The sequence below is a fragment of the Ambystoma mexicanum genome, chromosome 4p, assembly GCF_040938575.1.
Source record: "Ambystoma mexicanum isolate Mex_15411 chromosome 4p, UKY_AmexF1_1, whole genome shotgun sequence".
In the NCBI taxonomy this organism is placed as follows: Eukaryota; Metazoa; Chordata; class Amphibia; order Caudata; family Ambystomatidae; genus Ambystoma; species Ambystoma mexicanum.
In genome coordinates, this window is record NC_090927.1 from 71,941,458 (window position 1) to 71,963,626 (window position 22,169).

Consider the following 22,169-nt stretch of genomic DNA (forward strand, 5'->3'; position numbering starts at 1 on the left):
TGCCTGAATCTGCTTTCCCATTTGGGGCTCTCGAGCTCCCCACGGGGAGCCCGAGAGCCCCAAATGGGAAATCAGCTGTAGGCAGAAACACTACGCGGTATGTAAACACAACCGCGTTGTGTTTCTGCCTGTTTTGGCTTTCACTTTGGGTCTCCGGTGCTAAAGTGATAGCCACAGCAGGCAGAAACACAACGCGATTGTGTTGGAAAACGCTGCGGTTTTTCTTTCCGAGTTTCTCAGACTCCTCCGAGCCGGAGGAGCCTGGGAAACTTGGAAAGAAAAACTGCAGCGTTTTCCAACACAATAACGTTGTATTTATGTTTGCGGTCGCTTCAAAAGCGACCGCAAGCATAAATACAACGTTTTTAAAGCTGCGGTTTTATTTCTAAGTTTTCCGGGCTCCTCCAGCCCGGAAAACTTAGAAAAAAAAACGCAGCTAGTGCTTATTTTTTTTAAAATAAATAGCACTTACCAAGATTCAGCTGCAGCTTGCCTGCTCTGCTCTCTGGTCTCCGGTCTCCGTCCTCTGCGTACAGCACTAATGAAGGGAAAGCCACCCAGCGGTAGCTTTTGTTTACTAAAGCTGGCTGGCTTTTCCTTCATTAGTGCCGCAAAAGCCAGCACAGGAGGGCATCCATTTCACAAAATGAATAGCTCAAAATTTTACATAGGAAGTTTTAAAAAAGAGAATGCTAGTATTTTTTTTTATATGTTGCCTATCTATTTTTTAAATAAAATTTTTTACTAGACCATGCCTTTAAGGGTGTGTTCTTCCACTTGGCTCAAGGCAGAGGAGGGTAGGTTTACTATCATTGATTATTGCTCTTGCTGCGGGTTCTAATAGGATTGTAGTTCCAATTTGCTCTCCGGGTTCCCCGATCTAAAAAAAGATCTCCCTTGTCGTTGACGGTTTTGGCCTCTATATCTTCTCCCTCTTTTGTTGACACCTTGTTGTGCCACTCCATCTTTAGTGTAAGCTGTGCTACCACTATTACCGTCGTCGCTCGAACTGTAAAATGTGTCCCTGAAGCGCACTTGTCTCCGATTATTGAAATGTCTAGGATTATTTCCAAATTTGTGATTTTCTTTAACCATGACTATTACATGGCCCTGGGGAGCAGGCGAGTAGACTTGTTTTCTGACCGCAAGTATAATTCTAACGTGGTGTTCTTAGATGAAGTCATTTTCAGGATGCCGTCAGATGCACAAAGGCAAGCGGATTGGTTGTGCACGGAGAACGCGGAGTGTGTTGAATGTTGTATGTATAACGCACAGCATGGGGCATTATATTAGACTGTTTTCTGTTAAGGAATTCAACTTTTATGGCTTGTTGATTCTGGAAAATGAAATTATTGGTGAAAAGGAACTTCGAAGTGACTTTGATATCTCGAATGGACTTTGTTTATAGTTGGCTAATCAATGCTAACAGTGCTGACATTTAAGACCCTTTTTGGTTGTATTTGGCTTACTAATGTTAATGATGGTGACTTTAAAGATCCCTTTAAATGGAATTTATGGTCTTTGTGTTGGTTTCACAGGATATGGGCAATGAATAATTTTTTGTGTCCACAAGTACTTCGGTACATGCGAAGTGTGGTGTTTTACGGAATGCCCTTGTAAGAAAGGTATGCCTTGAAACTTCCCTATATGTTAGCGTGGGAAATGGAACTGGGGGTGACGATTTTCCAGGAGTCCTGGCAAAAGTATGCGGTAGAGCCCACAGGACCTCACAATGCACTATAGTAAGAGAGGGAGCCCTTAAACTTTGCTTTCGTTGGTATATGTCCCCACATAAACTACATGCAATGAACCCAGATTATCCAGACACATGATGGCATGGGTGTGGCAAGAGAGGTGACCTGGGTCACATATGGTGACACTGCCCGACCATATAATCTTTCTGGCTAGAGATAAGATCCAGGATCAGGGAGATCTGTGACACATCGCTTCCTATGGACCTACAAATACTGTTGTTGGGCGATGCTCCTGAAGACGGATCCTACCCGATGTCGGGCCCTAGAGCCGAGCTGATTTCTCAGCTACTCATGGCTGCTCAACTCATGCGTGCCCGCTTCTGGAAAGAGGTGGATGGGCCTAATATAGCGTATTGGTGGGTAAAAGTCTGGGAACTACTTGGAATGGAAAAACTTACAGCCATGATCGAAGGGAAGCTGCCCAAGTTTATGGGGGCCATTCCTGGAATATGTAGCCGAAAAGGAACACATGTTTTTTCAACCAAGAGTTGTGAAATACCTTCTGAATTCGTGACAATGGTCTTGATGTGTGTGACCTAAACAGGATGTACTTAAAGTGGTATGGTGTATTTTTTCATAGGTTTTATTTTTCTATCTCCTCCCTTCTTCTCTCTTCTCTTTGTTTCATTCTCTTGTACTGCCAAGTACAACCCACTGTTGTGGAAACAATTAGAGCACGTGTATTTCTTGCATCCCGGCACCATGGATTCTCCATTCATTTTTACATCATCCAATATGTGGTACTGTTTGTTACCTATCACTGATGCTGTGGTTTCCCTTATTTTTATCATGACCTTTGATATAATGTGACCCTTCAATCCTTATTTTCTTTTATGTTGTGACCCTGTTTTTTTTAATTATGCCATATGACAAAATTATCTATCTATACCTTTTGTTTGACTCTGTGTTTTATGCCTCTCGCCTTGTTTTTGAATTTACACAATGCACAGTTTTTATACCAACATTATTTGTTTATTGGTGCATAATTGTCTATGATTTTGTTGTGTTTCATGCTTAGCCTCGGATGAAGAGTCGGTTTAGACTCGAAACACGTGTCAGGCTACTTTGCAATTATATCCATCAGACTTATAACCACATCTCTCTTCAATTACTTGCAACACATGCCTATATTGCACTCTTGGGTGCAGTTCGACTGAGAATTGCCTGTGCCCTTTAGTTAAAATGAAGTTTAGTTTCGATGCAATGACACTTGCCAGTTGTTACTGCTTTATTATTGGTTTACATAATGTGATATATTTCATGCTGATCGAAATCTCAATAAGAAATCATTTTGGAAGAAAAAAAAAAGAGAAAGGTATGCCTTAAGTGTAAATTCTGTTTAACTTAATAAAATGGTGCTATAGGTGATGTGTGTATTGGAAAACATTATATGTATTCATGGGTCACATTGTATTTTGATACAGGTTGCCCAGTCCCGTACCCAAAGATGGGGTGTTGCTTGAAAAAATGGTGAAGTCTGAAGTAATAAGGGTTGCAGTGAAAATATACGTCAAACACATTGAGTGGATTGCTTTATCGCTATTTCAAGCAGGTAATGTGGTGCATGTTAGCCAATTATGGGCTGATACATCGATTGATGAATAAGATAGATGCTTGATTGACTTAAGCGTTTTGTGTAAATTGATGCAATGGATTAATGTCCTGGTACAAGTTTGTTTTGAGGTGACTTTTGAGGTTTTTTATCTGGCTTTGTAAGAGTGGTTGAATGTGCAACCGGTCCCATGGAATAAGGTGTTTGGACACTGAACTAATGAACAGGATTCCCCTGATGAATGCCTGATGCAAAAAGGTCTCTTTGACAGAAACATGTTGGGTTCAATGGATAACACAACAGACTTTTTACGTGAATGTAGAATGTGGGCATTGTTGTGTTTGTAAAAACAATTGTCTAAAGGTGGTGTCTAAATGTACACTTGTGTATTGTTTGTGTTCATTTCCTGATCTGCCGATAGGGGTTAAATAAACTGAATAAGAAAATAATTAGAACAACCATTTTTATAAAAAGGTTTTTTATATGAAAGAATAAGTATTCTTTGTATTACATTTTTGATGACAGTGTTTTGATTAAAATAAAATTGTATTTTTGATACAGAATCAAGCAGTGGTACATTGTGTGTGTTTAGAAACCAGAGGTCACCTGTGATGAATGGGTAATAATATGTCAGACTTTTTTGGGATAAAACTCTTTCTCTATAGTTCATGACGCGGGCGATGATTGGCCAAGAGTAGTCGCCAGGCTGGGGGTTAACCGCCAGTGCTTGGTGGGCGTGCTCAATGGTGAAGTGAGAGGATAGGCTGGTGTCACCCATTAGTTCTTCAAGTAGCTCCTCCACCGCTATCTCCATGTTGCCACATAGCGCCTCCTCTGGCATCCCCACAATGCGTAGGTTATTTCTGCAAGATCTTGATTACAGGTCATCACATTTGGCCTTTACCATTCTCATGTCTTTGGAAAGAGTCGCCACTGTGGTCTGTTGGGTTGTGATAGCATCCTCAGCTGTGCCGATTCTGTTCTCAGCCTCCGTAATTCTATGTCTCTCCTTCTCAAGTTGGGCCCTTGGGCCCTTGTGGAGGTGACCATCGTGGTGATATCGTTAAGTTTGCCGTTAACCACGTAGAACCCCTTTGTCATGTCCCTTAGTCATCAACCTCTCTGCCAAACAACTATCACCGCAACAGATCAATGTTCTCAATTATGGCCTCTCCTTTGCACCCAGCTCTAAAGCCAATATGACTGAGGTCCAAATAGACCTCTATAAATTCACTAGAAAATTGAAACTGAAAAAGTACTTTCACAATAAACCAGTATCCTTCGAACAACAGATAACACTACCACCGATCAGCAGTAAAAGCATACAAGAGATTGAAAATGTACACCTTCTGGCGAACCTTACAACTGACAATGCTCAATCTATCAGTGATATCCAAAGAGACCTAGGGATACACCAATGCAATATGGAGATAGCTGAACATAAGAACAGATCTAAATTCATGCCACCCATTTCAGGGGATAATATTATAGATGTGTTCTATAGGTCTATCACCAGGGAAATTCACCAATATATTGATGGCCAATGCAAGGACTTCTTCAGTAAAAAACCTAATCTTTCCAAAACTGAACAAGAGGCACTTTATGAACTTTCGGGTGACAACACCATTGTGATTAAGGAGGCGGACAAAGGGGGTAACATTGTTATCCTCAACAAAACAGACTATATTAGAATGGCACAAGAACACCTAGATACCCCTGGATGTTACCACAAACTTATGAGTAATCCGACGACTCAGACAGTACAAGAACTAAAAAGTTTGATTGGTGAGTGGCACCTAAAAGGGATGCTCACGGATGAGGAGAAATCCTTTCTCACTAATATCACACCACTTATGCCTACTTTGTACCTATTACCCAAGATACATAAACCATTTGACAGTCTCCCATCAGTGAGCCCTATAATGAGCGGACAAGGGGGGGTCACAGAGAACTTAGCAACCTATATTGACTCATGCATCAAGGACTTAGTTCCAAAAATACCAGCCTTCCTTAAAGACACAACTCATGTCTTACAGATTCTGAACAATATTGTATGGAAATCTCATTACCATTTGGTTACCCTTGATGTTACTGCCCTGTACACTTCAATTGATCACTCACTAGCCATTAAAACATTGGACTACTCCTTTAGACTACACTCAGCATCACATGCAACCCATGTACAAATGCTGAAGAATCTGGTTGACTTTACACTAAACCACAATCAATTTATTTTTAACGATGAGTATTACACCCAAACCAAGGGGATCGCCATGGGAGCTAAGTATGCTCCAGCTTTGGCAAACCTCTTCATGGCTTACTTTGAGGACTTACATGTGTTTCATAATAATCCATACATCGAGTTTATTCAAATTTGGAGAAGATACATAGATGATGTTTTTGCAATATGGGCAGGTACACCAGATCAGTTCCAGGAATTCATGCAATTCCTGAACCACAACCAATTTGGGATACATTTTACAGGCCATATTGATACTACTGAAATTGAGTATTTGGATCTTAGAATCTATGTAGTCAAACAAACCTTGCAAACTTGCACATTTCGTAAAACAACTGCAGTCAACTCTGTTTTGCATGCAAAAAGCAGCCACAGAAGAAATGTGATTAACAATATTCCTCGAGGAGAATTCCTTAGAGCTAGGAGAAATTGCAGTCAAGATATGAACTTCCGTTTAGAATGTAAGTCTATAGGAACCAGATTCCAAGAAAGAGGCTACACGAAAACCAACATTAGCCATGCACTAAGGAACATGAAAACAATCACAAGATCATCTCTACTTACCCAGTCCAAAAAACTTGCTGAATTTCCACAACATGTGAACTTCATAACGAAGTATTGCAGTGACTCTAAATTTATATATCATATTTTTAACAAACACTGGAATATCTTACATTTGTATCCAGATTTGGAGACCCATATTACAGAGAAACCTAGAATAATTTTCTCTAGAGCTCCTACACCTAGAAACTTACTGTGTCCCTCGTTTATGAAACCTGGTTCCGACAGACAGACTAACTGGCTTACGCAGAGCACTAAACCCAATGGATTCCACAAGTGTGGGACTTGTAATTTTTGTCAATTTGCCCTATCGCCCACCAAAATATTTACTTGTCATGGTAATCTAAATATCAAAATTACGGATTTCATGAATTGTCGTTCTAAATATATTGTATATGGAATTATTTGTGTCTGCAAGAAAGTTTACGTCGGCAGTACCATCAGGGAACTGAGGGTAAGAATCAGAGAACACCTTGCAAATCTTAACAGTCAAGATATTAATTTACCATTTGCAAGACATTGGCAACAAGAACACCAGATGGCACACAGAAAGGACATCAGATTTGTAGGGCTGCAACACATTAAACCACATGCCAGAGGTGGTGATCGACAACTGTATCTACGACAAGCGGAAGCCCGGATGATATGCAAACTTAGATGCGTTCAACTTGGACTCAATCAAGAGCATGAACTTAATGTCTTTCTTTGATATCATATGTATAATCTTTATTCTGTGTTTGAATTTTTGGTCACTCTGTGAGGCAGGCGTTGCACTACAGAGGGGTGGACTGTCCACTTGGAATTTAATTATGACACTTTAATTACCATTGGGTTAATAATTTTAGTTACCATATTTTATCTCCCTCATGACGAACCCAGTAGATTAGGGGGCTAATACTCAAATTACTTTCTCGCATATACCTGATCCATTAAAAACTAGATTAATTATACCTTTCCAAACATTTAAACCGCATGTTATCGAATAACTGGTCTTAACTAGGTATTTTTCAAGATGTATTATTAACTACATCTCATTATTGTCGCTCTCGCAGCAAACCAATATATAAACAACAACACTGTTACCTCTAACTCTCGCTAGCTTTACACCAATGCGGCTAGTTTGCCCAACTTCAACAAATTGACCAGAAAATTATATTATCACCAATTACAATCCAGTCAGAAGGACTTAAAAACAATTCAGGAGTCCTAGCGTGTATATTAATTTGCATACATTCGATACATTTTTTTGGTATGTGAAACCATTTACATATTACGTATCATCGAATCCCATATTCTGTTTACTAAGCGGTGCAAATGTAAGAATCTAAATAGTTCTACTCGAACTTGTTCAAACATACCCCTGTCCCCTAACGCTCGTAAGTAAAGGAGCACCTGTATCAATTACGGTTACAACACTTTCGCTAGATTTCACTCGATTCTGTTACAAACCTGAGTATTCCCCTGACACCTACTAAGTCGCTAGGCAACAGCAATAGGACGGTCACATGACCATAGCTATTAAACAGCCTGGCTCAGCAGCTATAGGCTAGCACAGCCGCACCCACATTCCTTCCAGGAAGCTGCAGACAGCCGGCAGAAATTTGCCGAGCTGCACACGCATTTAGGCGTTTAAAGGTAAGAGCTTTTCATGTATTTTATTTGCCAAAACAGAATTTGCTCGTATAATCGAGAGGCCAGGACTATCAAGCAAACTCCCTACGGGGTGTTAATCAAGTTACCTCACCTTAGGTAAGCGAACAAACACCTCTGCTTTGTAGAGACTGTCACTTTAGAATTTCGTAGCTGCAGTTGCAACTTTATTCCAGTACACAGTGTACCTATAAAGCTACAACACATATTCATATATTTTCACAGGCACCAGAAAATATATCCATTGGAGATTGACGGATTCTGTTACTCTCTTAATTTACAAAAATCAGGTATGCCATATCAATGGACTGTCCACTCTTTCTATAAGATGCAACAACCTAGCTTTGTAAATAACCAGTTCTACATATGGGTTTTAATGGTTAGTAATTTGTAACCTAACAATGAGTGTATGTACAACACCAACTCACATCTAACCTGTCAATATTATTTTCTCTCCTCTCTCCCCTGACCCCTCACCCTTGTCTACCCTTTTTTTTTTCTCCTCTCTTATATTGTATATATACATATATTTTATATATTTCACTTGGCTCATGTTTATATTCAAATTGCGATGGATTTATTTTATTCTTGTATTTTTTTTTGCAAAATTGCAACAATATGGTTACTTATTGTCTCAATGCAAATGGGCATGGTTTATTAATGCTTCTTATCAGATTACTTATCATCGCAATAACAATACGCCCTGAGGACGGCCCGGAGAGGGCTGAAACACGTGTTGGCGTTCAGTGTCCACTTTTGTGATTATATACTTTTACTGACAGGCATGCAGTGTCCACTTTCGTGCTTAAATACCTGTGCTGACATTTCCTCCTACATTGTAATGGTTTAATCACCCAAGCAAGCTAAAGCTTGTCAAGTTCAATTGCATGACTGGTTTTGAGGGAGCGCTGACTGGCAGGCTACACCGACCTTGATTATTCCTTTATAAATGAAGGGGCACCGAGAATTTACCCTTCTACGCCCTGCCACTGCCGCAAACCTCTCCAACACCTAACTAGTACGAGGGTGCACGCACCTACCCACATTGGGGATAATTTCTCGAATCTCTACTACCTTTGTCATGGTGTCAAGTATTTGCAGCATGCTTAATGGCTCCGGAGATGTTAGGGTGTCTATGGCCGATGTCGAGGCCACCATTCCTGAGGTTTTTGGTGCCACCGTCATGAAGCAATCCATGCTATCTCCCTTCTTGCTCCCCGCTCCTATCATCATGTTTCGCTTTGATCAGTTGTGGATCCGGTCACCTAGCTCCTACTCTCTCCTTTTAGTGTGTGTAAACCGGCAACAGTGATGCAGCGTCTGTCCATACCTGTCCTAGGTACAATGTGCATACCAAATATCCTCCCTGTGTGCTATACCGTTTGCAGTCAAGTATAGTTCAGTGAGGGTCTTGATATCCCCTATCACTTCAAGAGGGTCAGCGTAGGTGGATGAGGCAGCCATTCCAGGTGTGTATCAGGTCTCCAATGTGGTCTCAACACATGTGGTGGTGAACACAGTATGCAGTTAACATTGGATGGGGTAGGTCACCGCCTACTTGTTGCCACATTTAAGGCCCAGCTAGTGTCATCTTCTCCCCACAGTGAGCTCAGTGTCATACCACACCCACTCGGGGGTTGGCAGCAACATGGGGTAGCCCACCGAGGGTATGAGCTAGTTGTGTTGTGCGGAGTACCCTCTGCTCCCTCTCACTTACCTCAACAGTTTATATATAGGCTGCAGAGTTACTCACAAAGGCACTGCAGCACCATGCCGGCACACGCAGCAGCCTCGATTCATCCAATTGATGTTACGTTCCGCCAGTCAGGTCCTGGATCTCTGCCGGGTGGGTGTAATGTTGTTCGCCACTCAGGGCTGGGCACCCGGTACTTTTTTGTATTTCTGGTAGTGTCGGTGATGGCTGCACCAGCAAGGAGGATGGGAGGTTTGGCCCAACGATCTACTTAATGGCGGGGCTCCCACCACCTCTGTATCATACCACTCACCTGCAGTGCTGGTCTGGATTATGCAAGTATCAGAGGTGGGCAGTTCCAACAGCGGGGCTCCCCCTGCCTCTGTAGCCACACATGATGCCGTCCGGGTAATCCCCCGGGAGCAGCCGCCAGATGGGTGCATGGGGATCCCGGCTCCGGGTGTCCAATGGAGCCAGGGGGGTTGAGTCAGTGGAGTCCACAGCCCTACACCAACATAGCCTAACTGCCCCAGCATGGAGGCCGGGAGAATCAGGGCGAGGATCCTTAGAGCAGTGAGCCTCCCTGCTTCGTATGACGCTGCCTGCCAAGCAGCACGGGTCTGATTAGTGCCAGTGCCAGAGGCGGGAGGATCTAGGACATAGCCGCTCTGACTGCAGAATTTCTTCCGCCTCTGTAGCCGTGCTCACCGCCATCCGGCTGAGCCCCAGTGAGTGGCCGCCCGACTGGTAGATCCATGGAATGAGCAGCCCTGCGCCAACCTAGTCCTGTTGCTTGTATATTGGCAGGTGAGGATATTATTGCTTTATTCTGATTCCGCCGCCCGCTCCGCACAGAGCTTAAAGAAGAGCTGCCATCTTGACGGACTTCAGCCTCAACCTCATGCGAGAAGGCGTTCTGTCGAAACATGCACTCCACTCAAGAAGGGTGCAGGTGTATAGGGAGGTCCCAAAGAGGTGCCAGGAATGCAGGTTTTTTGGCTCCCTGACTTTTTGAGTGTATGCGAATGGAGAATGGGAGAACAAGAGGACCAAGGGCACCATCCACCGATGTAGGACCAGGATTCAGACCCATGTTGATTTGTGTCAACAGGCACATATGGAAAATGTTGAAAAGTGTGACTCGGGGTTAGGCCTCGTGGATTTGATGGTTCCACTGGGTAGGAATGAGAGAGCAAGGCCAGGTGGAAAGAATGAGGCATAATGGAGGCAGCTCTTGATAGGCTGCAAGAGTTTGGTGAATCTGTGTTTTTTCATCGGTGGAGCCTTGACAGGGATCAGGGTTAAAAGTGGGCTACCACAATGATGGTGGCATGTTCTAGTGGACTAACTCCAATGCTGTTCACATCACAATCATGCTACAGATACTCCACTGATACTCCACGAATGGGAATATCTGCCTGATGGCCAAGATTCAAGCAGTGCAGATACTTGTCCTGGTAAATGGCATCCGCCAGGTTTAGAAAGTGGTTTAGGTAATAGACAGTGCTATGTTGGGAGCTGCCACGGTCAGTGTCACGGAAGGTAACAACATCTCCCTGGTTTAGAGCCCAACACAGCCAAAGAAGGTTTACTAGTGCAGAGCCCAGAGTGGGCAATAAGGCCTTACCTGTTTCATTGGAAAATCCCCCCTCTGGACATGGGATGCATGTGTAGCAGCAGACTGGTTTGCCTTCTTTGATTGACCTCCGAAATCCAGGGAGGCACGGCTCGCTGCATCTTGACTGTGGGCGTGTCTATAAGGCAGTAAATAACAAAGTAAAAGGAATACTTATTAAACGTTTCTGTCCAGTTATGAGTTAGCAAACGCTGCTGAACTCCTCTTGCAGTTACCATAATCTTTCCTCTTTCTTTTACTCCTCTGCTTTTGGTACTCTTTACTAGCGCACCTGGTGGCCATTACTAATTGCCTCTCAGCCAATCAGAATGCTTGCAAATGTCCTAAATTCCAAACATTTTGACATCAAAAGCAGGCATACTTGCCAACATTCCGTGATCAAAAAGAGGTAGGATTTTTTTCAAGTTTCAGAAATAGTAATTAGCAAAATGGTGTCATCGCAGGACATGACAACACACAAAATGTGCCCCCGATTAGATTACAAGAAATGTCTAACTGGGGGCCTTGGATTTCTTGAGAAATCGCATAACGAACGAAGGAGTGACTATGAGCACTGTGGTAAACCTTCTTAGTTTTGGCTAGCGCTGCCTATTTATTTATTTATTTGTTTGTTTATTTATTTATTTATTTATTTAAAGTTCTTATACCAACGCACCACATGCCCATGGGACTCAGAGCGCGCACACAAAAGACCAAAAGACAGACAACCAAAACAAATAGCATTAGAAACGGTGCAAAAAGGGTTTCACCCTTCTCGGAAACCTTCCCAGCCCTGGCTTTCCCCTCACCTCCTATCCATGCGTCGTCTTCTCCACCGCCTTGAACGACATTGGATCAAAACACCATCTCTGTTTAACCAATCCTCCTATTTTTCATATCACTCTCTCTACGACTCTTGCCTCAAATCAGCCAAATGTTCCTACTACTCTAACCTTCTCCACTCACAAGCCTCTCACCCCCGTCAAATTTTCCAAACCGCCTCCTCTCCCCTCCTACTCCTGATCCCTCTACCAACTCCCCTCTCTCTCCCTCTGACTTTGCTAACTTTTTCTCATCCAAAGTTCTATCCCTACGCCGAAATATTCTCCTATCCCCCTCCCAAGACTCTCCTCCCTTTTCCTTCTCCCCTCCTGCTGCCGGCATGTCCAACTTCGCTCCTATCACCCCATCCTGTGTCTCTCTTCTCCTGTCTAAAACTCACCCTACTGCTGCCCCCTCTGATTCCCTTGCCACCTCCCTAATTACTAAAATCTACCCCCTCCTCATTCCCTACCTGACTACGTTCTTCAACACCTGACTCTCCACCGCCAACTTCCCGTATGCATTCAAACATGCCACTATCATTCCCTTCCTAATGAAACCCTCTGCCAACCCTCTTCTCACTTCTAACTTTCATCCAATCTCTCTTCTCCCCTTCATCTCTAAACTTCTCGAGCGCCTAGCCTACTCTCAACTCTCAGCATTTGTATCTACTCACTCTCTCCTTCCTCCCTCTCAATCTGGATTCCGCCCTAAACACTCCACCGAGACTGCCCTCACCTATGTACTCAACTCCCTCCTTACTGCTCGCTACGCTAAACAATCCTCTATCCTCATCCTCCTTGACCTGTCGGCTGCCTTTGACACAGTCGATCACCCCTTACTTCTTAGTACTCTCTCCTCCTTTGGATTCAAAGGCAGTGTCCTCTCCTGGCTCTCCTCTTACCTCTCCAATTGTTCCTACACCGTCTCCTGGGGCGGCCGCACCTCCTCCAACATCCCCTTGCACTATGGTGTTCCCCAAGGCTCTGTACTTGGCCCTTTCCTTTCCTCCCTTTATACCTCCCTTCTCGCCCCTGTTACCTCCTCTTTCGGCTTTTCCTACCACTTCTACACTGACGATACCCAACTCTTCCTCTCCTGATCTCCACCACTCCTTATCTTCCTGCCTTACGGCATTAAAAACTGGATGTCTTCTCACTTTCTCTCCCTTAATACTGACAAGACGGAAGTCCTTTTCTTTCCTTCTAACACACTTTCCCCTATTCCTCATTCAATCAACTTTTCCCCTTCTACTCTTCCCATCTCTACTCATGCTCACAATCTCGGTCTCCACTTCGACTACTCTATTTTCTTCTTCCACCACATTTCTCTCACCTCTCGCGCCTGCCGACATCACCTTTACAACATTCGTAAAATCCGATCCTCCCTCACCTTCCATGCTTCTAAACTCTTAATCTCCTCTCTCATCTTCTCCCGTCTCTTCTATTGCTCTACTCTCCTCTTTGGTCTCCCTGCCTCTCATCTGACCCCCCTCAAATCCATCTACCACTCCTGTATCCGTACTCTCTGTCTCCTAGGTCCTCGCGACTCTATTTCCTCCTCGCTCTCCCTCCTTGGCTGGCTTCCCTTCCTCTCCCAACTTAAGTTTCAATTCCTCTGTCTGGCTTTCAAATCTCTCCATGACCTTGCTCCCCCCTACCTCTCCTCGCTCCTCCCATTCTACACTCCTTCCCGCTCTGCTGATCTTTTCCTACTCACTGTACCCCCTTCACCATGTGCCTCTTCTCGCATTCCGTTCCTTTCAGCTCTTGGCCCCCCTACACTGGAACTACTTACCTCTCTCCATCCACACCTACTCCTCCTTCCGCTCTGCCTTGAAAGCCCTCCTTCTCCACTCCCCCTTGATCTCCTCCTTCTCTCTCCTCCCTTCTCCCCAGTCCACCCTATCCCCTTGATACCTCCCACTTCCCCCCCTTTTTTCTCATACCGTGGAACTTAAATCAGACAACTGAATTTGATCCACCTCCCTGACTACCGCCATTCCCTTCCCCCTCACCCTTCCCTCGCCTCCTCCATCTAAGGAAACTGTTCTACGTACTGTTACACTGGTTTGTATCATGATTGTTTATATGCTTCTCCATCCATTGTACCTGTTGTTGTATTGTAAAGCGTTTTGGGCTAAAGCGCTATATAAATGTAATAAACATAAACATAAAAAGGGAAATACCAGGGGCAAAACTCAGGGTCAACAGGACCGGATCCAGAAAGAATCAGGCGGACGAAGCATAATCAGGAGGTAGGTTAAAGAGGAGCTTCTTTAGCTATTTTTTTTAACTTAACTGTTGTCTCAACAGCTCCCAAAATTGGAGGCCGCAGGTTCCACAAATGAGAACCTTACACACTAAAACTACACCCACTGGCCTTTAGCAATCTAAATCTGGTTTTGACCAGTCACATGCGGTATTGAGGCCTGAGAGAGCGGGATCAGACCTGACGTTGAAAGCACGCTGTGAGATACTGGGGTGCCGTGTTCATCACAGATTTGTGTGCAAGTGTCAGAACTTTGTGCCTGATTCTAAGCTTTACAGGCAGCCAATGTAAGCCCTGCCTCGCCGCCGTGACATGAGCTCGCCTGAAAAGGCCTGAGACTGCCCGCACTGCACCATTCTGTGAGACCTGCAGGGCTGCTATGACGGAGTGTGTGCAGCCACTTAGCAGACTCCAAGGTAGCTCGATTTTCGGAAAAAAGAAAAGGGTGAATATTTCACAGAAGCTTTGTGATCAGCACACAAGAGGAGCAAATAAGAGCCACATGATGTGACATGGACAATTCCGCGTCCAAAACCACTCCTAGGGTCTTAACCCTGTCTACCACCGGGATCAGTGTGTCCAGGAGTAGGAACTGTTTATACTCTACTGGCAGAGACCTCAGCCTCATAGTGGGAGCTACAATTAAAAGCTTGCTTTTGCTGGCATTTACACCAGAGAATTAACAGCCATCCAAAGATAGATGGGTTTATAGATGATATTCAACTTGGCTGCATATCAGAATATGGACCTGACAATTTGACAATCACCTGCGTGTCATCAGCGCCACCTGGCCACCCAGGCTAATCAACAAGAGCAGAAACGGGATCAGATGGACATTAAACAGAGTTGGAGAGACACAAGATCCTTAAGGCACCCCACAGGTGACAGGTGAAGGATCCGAGGAAACTTCACCAACATTCACCCTAAAACTAAGACTCAACGAGCCACTTTGGTAGAGCAGCACCCAGCCAGAGACTGTAATCCGCCCTTGAGTAGATCATGATTAACAAGGTCGAATGCTGAGGATAGATCCAACAGCATAAGGACCGATAATTGCCCTGGATCCATGTTCGAAAGTAGATTGGATTGCAAATCGAGCATATCGGTTTCCATGCCATACCCTTTTCGGAAACCGGATTGGCATGACAATAAAATATCATTACCCTTTAGGAAGTTCTGGAATTGTAAGTGTGCCACCTTTTAGCAGAAATGGCGCATTGGTAATTGGATGATAATTGTCAAAAACAAAAGGATCTAACAACTCATTTTTCAAGAGGGGGGGTAAACCACGACTCCTTCAGGAAAATAGGAACGCTACCCTCAGCGAAAGAGCAGTTGACAAACTTGGTTATCCATGGACTAAGGATGCCCTGGCACTTTATGAATAAACTAGAGGGGAAGACATCACTCTGACATGAGGTGGGGTTCATCGCAGAGACTGTTTGTACAATAAATGCTTTGCACAGGGAGCAAAGTTGAAGACAGGGAGCACTATCTCAGATGGCACTGCCTCTTTAAAATGCAATGCCAGTACTTCCACAGTGTCTTTTATCCGTTGAATATTGTATTTGTACTTGTATTTATTTAGTTTATATAGCGCTTTCATCCAAAGCGCTTTGCATTAAACAACAGAATACATAAACAATATAACAGTAGAAGCAATTTACAATCATGAATCGAACCAATAAAAACAGTAAGTAGAGCAATTCATCTGTAGGCGGGGTAAGGGACGAGGAAGGAAGGAGGAGGGTGAAAACAGGAGGGGAATAGGGTGTAAATGAGGGAGGATAAGGGGAAGGGGAGGGAAGAGAGGATCATAGGGAATATTCAAGGGAAGGGATGAGAATGAGAGGTGGGGAAGGGAGGGAAATGAGGGAGGATAATAAGGGAAAGTGGGAGGGAAGAGAGGATCATAGGGAAGATTCAAGGGAAGGGAAGGGAATGAGAGGTGGGGAAGGGAGGGAAATGAGGAAGGATAAGGGGAAGGGGGAGGGAAGAGAGGATCATAGGGAATATTCAAGGGAAGGGATGAGAATGTGAGGTGGGGAAGGGAGGGAAATGAGGGAGGATAATAAGGGAAAGTGGGAGGGAAGAGAGGATCATATGGAAGATTGAAGGTAAGTGAAGAGAATGAGAGGTGGGGAAGGGAGGGAAATGAGGGAGGATAAGGGGAAGGGGGAGGGAAGAGAGGATCATAGGGAAGATTCAAGGGAAGGGAAGGGAATGAGAGGTGGGGAAGGGAGGGAAATGAGGAAGGATAAGGGGAAGGGGGAGGGAAGAGAGGATCATAGGGAATATTCAAGGGAAGGGATGAGAATGTGAGGTGGGGAAGGGAGGGAAATGAGGGAGGATAATAAGGGAAAGTGGGAGGGAAGAGAGGATCATATGGAAGATTGAAGGTAAGTGAAGAGAATGAGAGGTGGGGAAGGGAGGGAAATGAGGGAGGATAAGGGGAAGGGGGAGGGAAGAGAGGATCATAGGGAAGATTCAAGGGAAGGGAAGGGAATGAGAGGTGGGGAAGGGAGGGAAATGAGGAAGGATAAGGGGAAGGGGGAGGGAAGAGAGGATCATAGGGAATATTCAAGGGAAGGGATGAGAATGTGAGGTGGGGAAGGGAGGGAAATGAGGGAGGATAATAAGGGAAAGTGGGAGGGAAGAGAGGATCATATGGAAGATTGAAGGTAAGTGAAGAGAATGAGAGGTGGGGAAGGGAGGGAAATGAGGGAGGATAAGGGGAAGGGGAGGGAAGAGAGGATCATAGGGAAGATTCAAGGGAAGGGAAGAGAATGAAAGGTGGGGAAGGGAAATGAGGGGGGATAAGGGGAAGGGGGAGGGAAGAGATGATCATAGGGAAGATTCAAGGGAAGGGAACAGAATGAGAGGTGGGGAAGGGAGGGAAATGAGGAAGGATAAGGGGAAGGGGGAGGGAAGAGAGGATCATAGGGAATATTCAAGGGAAGGGATGAGAATGTGAGGTGGGGAAGGGAGGGAAATGAGGGAGGATAATAAGGGAAAGTGGGAGGGAAGAGAGGATCATATGGAAGATTGAAGGTAAGTGAAGAGAATGAGAGGTGGGGAAGGGAGGGAAATGAGGGAGGATAAGGGGAAGGGGGAGGGAAGAGAGGATCATAGGGAAGATTCAAGGGAAGGGAAGGGAATGAGAGGTGGGGAAGGGAGGGAAATGAGGAAGGATAAGGGGAAGGGGGAGGGAAGAGAGGATCATAGGGAATATTCAAGGGAAGGGATGAGAATGTGAGGTGGGGAAGGGAGGGAAATGAGGGAGGATAATAAGGGAAAGTGGGAGGGAAGAGAGGATCATATGGAAGATTGAAGCTAAGTGAAGAGAATGAGAGGTGGGGAAGGGAGGGAAATGAGGGAGGATAAGGGGAAGGGGAGGGAAGAGAGGATCATAGGGAAGATTCAAGGGAAGGGAAGAGAATGAAAGGTGGGGAAGGGAAATGAGGGGGGATAAGGGGAAGGGGGAGGGAAGAGATGATCATAGGGAAGATTCAAGGGAAGGGAACAGAATGAGAGGTGGGGAAGGGAGGGAAATGAGGGAGGATAAGGGGAAGGGGAGGGAAGAGAGGATCATATGGAAGACTGAAGGTAAGTGAAGAGAATGAGAGGTGGGGAAGGGAGGGAAATGAGGGAGGATAAGGGGAAGGGGGATGGAAGAGAGGATCATAGGGAAGATTCAAGGGAAGAGAAGAGAATGAGAGGTGGGGAAGGGAGGGAAATGAGGGAGGATAAGGGGAAGGGGGAGGGAAGAGAGGATCATGGGGAAGATTCACGGGAAGGGAAGAGAATGAGAGGTGGGGAAGGGAAATGAGGGAGGATAAGGGGAAGGGGAGGGAAGAGAGGATCATATGGAAGATTGAAGGTAAGTGAAGAGAATGAGAGGTGGGGAAGGGAGGGAAATGAGGGAGGATAAGGGGAAGAGGAGGGAAGAGAGGATCATAGGGAAGATTCCAGGGAAGAGAAGAGAATGAGAGGTGGGGAAGGGAGGGAAATGAGGGAGGATAAGGGGAAGGGGGAGGGAAGAGAGGATCATAGGGAAGATTCAAGGGAATGGAAGCGAATGAGAGGTGGGGAAGGGAGGGAAATGAGGGAGGATAAGGGGAAGGGGAGGGAAGAGAGGATCATAGGGAAGATTCAAATGAAGAGAAGAGAATGAGAGGTGGGGAAGGGAGGGAAATGAGGGAGGATAAGGGGAAGGGGAGGGAAGAGAGGATCATAGGGAAGATTCAAATGAAGGGAAGAGAATGAGAGGTGGGGAAGGTTTCATGCAGGTCATGGAGAAGGAGAGATTTCAGGGAAGAGCGAAAGGAGGAAAAGGTAGGAATGGAGCGGATTGAGAGAGGTAAGGCGTTCCAGTGCAGGGGGGCCAGGAGGTGAAAGAAGCGGAAACGGGAGGAAGCACATGAGGAAGTGGGGACGGTGAGAAGGAAGTAGTCGTCTGAGCGGAGGGAGCGGGAGGGATTATAGAAAGAGAGGAGAGAGGAGAGATAAGGGGGAGCCAGGTCATGGAAAGACTTAAAGACTAGGCAGAGGAAATGAAATTTAAGTTCGGAGTTGAAGGGAAGCCAGCCAAGGGAGGACAGTGAAGAAGAAATGGAGTCATGCGGTGCAAGGCGACAGGGGGGACGGACGGCTGAGTGGTAGATAGATTTGAGAGGGGCAAGATGAGAAGCAGGTAGTCCAAAGAATAGGGAGGAGCAATAGAAGAGGCGAGAGAAGATAAGGGAGGAGATTAAGAGTTCTGTTGCATGGAAGGTAAGGGAGGAGCGGACTTTGCGAATATTGAAGAGGTGGTAGCGACAGGTGCGAGAGGTAAGAGAAATATGGTGGGAAAAGGAGAGGGAAGAGTCAAAGTGAATGCCTAGATGGCAGGCGTGGGCAGAAATAGGAAGATTAGTGGGGGGGAGTGAATGAAAGATGGAGGAGAGGGAGGGGGATACTGGACCGACGTTTAGTGACCTTATTTAGAAAAGCATTGTTTATAGACTGACACCATCCCTTGTCTTTTACTGGCCCTAACAAAGGTGGAGGTTTGTTCTTAAACTCCCGAAGAATAGAGAACAGTTCCTTTGAACCGGATTTTGCCGTCTGGAACCTGTGATTATAGATCTCTGACTTGTCTTTGATCCACGCCTCCTTATATTTTCTAACCAAAAGTTTATAATTAGCTAACGTTGCACCGGAAGGATCTTTACGCCAGCGGCGTTCTGCTGTGCGCTTTTCTCTCCTAATAACAAGAATATCTTTGTTATTCTTTATTCTGTTTCTGTTTTTATATGGCAAGACTTCAGTGGCGCCAGTTGGTTAGTAGCATCTGTAAGAGATTTGGTGATGTGTAGTGCAAGATTCTTAGCACACTCCAAGTCCAGAAGAACACCCAATTTCGGTAATCATATGGGAGCAAAAATTTTAAGCGTCAATGTTTTCACATTGCGCATATGAGCCTCCCATTTGGGGTCCATAGAGAACGACTACAGTGAGGAGGTGTTATCAGTCAACTTCAGATTGACAACTAGACATTCACACTCTGCAGGGGATTTGTGTGTCAAGATTTGATGCTGCAGAGATGTTTTTAAAAATAGTGTCAACCGTTGTCAAAGGCAGTGAAGGCAGATAGGTGACACCCATGTGGTATGAAGAAGCACAGCCTGTTTGGGGGTGGAGGGGAGGTTTGACTTTATACCCACCCATTCACCACGGTAGTCCAGATGCCCATTCACACCCATTGCATACCCCTCCCTGCACACAATACACATCAATCGGATCTGTATGAGCAAGCTTTGTGCTATTAAGGCAAAATTATAAATAAGCAGTCTATTGAAAGGCAATGGATTAATTGCAGCTGTAAACTACACAGATGTTACCACAGAGGATAGTGCCAGTTTACTGTGATAGGCCGTACCCTCGTTAATTCATACTTATTCATAAAAAGTGCACTCCAACCACACACACACCATGGTATAAAAAGCGCCTCTTTTAAACATGGTCATCTAGAATTTAACAAATATAGAAAAAATTAAATAAATATGCCAAATAACCTCCTGCCTTAATACTGACGTGCTTACCTTCTTAGCCTAAAAATGAAGAGCGCCACAATAAACCAGTCATTGAGTTCCTGTCATTCGGTCGCTGCAAACAAAATCTGGGGGAAAACACATTTGTTTCTTGCAGGATTCTACCACTAACAGGCTCGGGCGGGCATATAGTTGAAGAGGGCAATGCCCGCACCAAAAACTCAAAACGCTAGTGTGGGCCCGTTTTTTGGGTCAAGTGGGCCACCTTTCTGGCCCATGTGGGCCAGTTTGATGAGTTACGTCACTCTGTGCTTGTGGTTGTGGCCATTGTTGCTGAACACATATTCTTTAAAATTCACCATTTGCACCACCTGTTTTCTATAAACTTCCCCTTGGATATCATTCAGTCTGCTACAAAAGGAGTGAATTGCTATTTTGAACTGTGGGCCACTTATTTATTGGTGTCCGAAACCATTTTTAAGCCCCAGTCCGTCCCTGAATACTAGGTATGGTAATTACACTCCAGTAATGAAAGCGTGGTTAGCTTGTGGAAAAAAGTGTGTGTCACTTAAACCCATCTGGCTCAGAAAATATAGGTATGTTGTTTTCATTACTATGGATATGAGGTGAGCCAGCCAGCATGTGAGAGCAAGAGGGGTCGCAGCGCTTCTGTGCATCCCCCCTCCGGCCCGGCCCACTCTGCAGAGCACACTCTGAATGGTCTGATCTCTTCAGACCTTCCCCTCTCGATCCCTCTCACCACTCCTCTCTCCTGGAGTGAGCACTTTCTCCTTTCCTTCCATCTCACCCTCTCTACCCCTCAGGCCAAGCCAATTCCAGCACTGCCATCTACCTTCTCGGTTATTCAACCCATGAAGCGTTTGTCAGTTGAGGCTTTCGCTGCCACTTTCTCTCCACCTCCCCACCCCCTTGGCTGACTCACACCCTGACACAGCCATTTCCATGCTCCACTCTGCTATATAGCCGGTCTGATACAGCGAGTAGAGCGCTTGCTTTGACATCTATGCAGAGCCTGCTGATGGAGGTTCAAATCCAGGCAGGGCCAAACACACCTTTAATCCTTCCAAGGTCAATAAATGAGCACCACATACTCTGGGTAATAATAATGTAAGTGACTTCAATTCAGCACTCCAACTAAGTCAATGCTTAGGATGGGATGCCCAATGGAAGCCCTTATTTATATATTTTTATGTCAAAGGTCTTTAAATCTGGATGATGAACCCCTATATAATACCCCTCTCTTTGAATCCCCCTGACCTCACTGAGCCAAGAAGTGGGTTTGTTTTGCAAATTAAAAGGTTTATTTGAAGAATTAAACAATATATATATCACACTTTTATGAATAAAATAATATCGGTATAGCACACTTATGAATATGAACGGTAATCAGAAATGGATAATATTACAGTCTCAACAATCTCTTTAATCAGTAAGGAGTAGGAATTGGAAGGATAAGGTAGCAGAGAATACTTTTATGGTTCAAGGAAATTCAATAATGGGAAAAATGCAACACAGAAATAAACTTGATATGCTTTCAATCAAAAGACAAGATAATCACTTTTTCCCCTGTGACTACTCACTCCCCCCAGTATGCAATATGAAGAGATGGAAATGAGGGCACACAGGTTTCAGAAATACAATCAATAATGCAGTTCAATCCCAGTTCCCCCAGCAAGCTTAGAGAGACACAGGAATGATTTTAAAACAGGCAAACATAATTTTCAATGTGATTGCAATGAAAGGGGAAATATGCTAAAATGATTTGAATTCACTAAAAGAGATTCGGGATGAGTGATAGTTACTTTAGATTGGTTCAGGTCAACACTAGCAATGATTCATGAATGATTATCAAATTGGAAACGAAATTCAGCAGTTGCAAACAAGAAACAGCTATTTTTACAAGTGGTGAAATGGAGCTAAATTGCAATTCGCTGCAATTTTTGCACGTGCGTAAATCTT

At 44.6% G+C, this 22,169-nt stretch overlaps 1 protein-coding gene across 1 annotated transcript in view; it reads right to left on the bottom strand.

The window, feature by feature from the left end:
* LOC138452766 (vomeronasal type-2 receptor 26-like) overlaps positions 1–22,169 on the bottom strand; it is a 202,507-nt gene that overhangs the window by 41,829 nt on the left and 138,509 nt on the right. Inside the window, exon 4 of the mRNA XM_069605111.1 lies at positions 11,077–11,203. Within this exon, the coding sequence (XP_069461212.1) occupies positions 11,077–11,203 (127 nt within the window). The remainder of the gene's footprint in view (positions 1–11,076; positions 11,204–22,169) is intronic.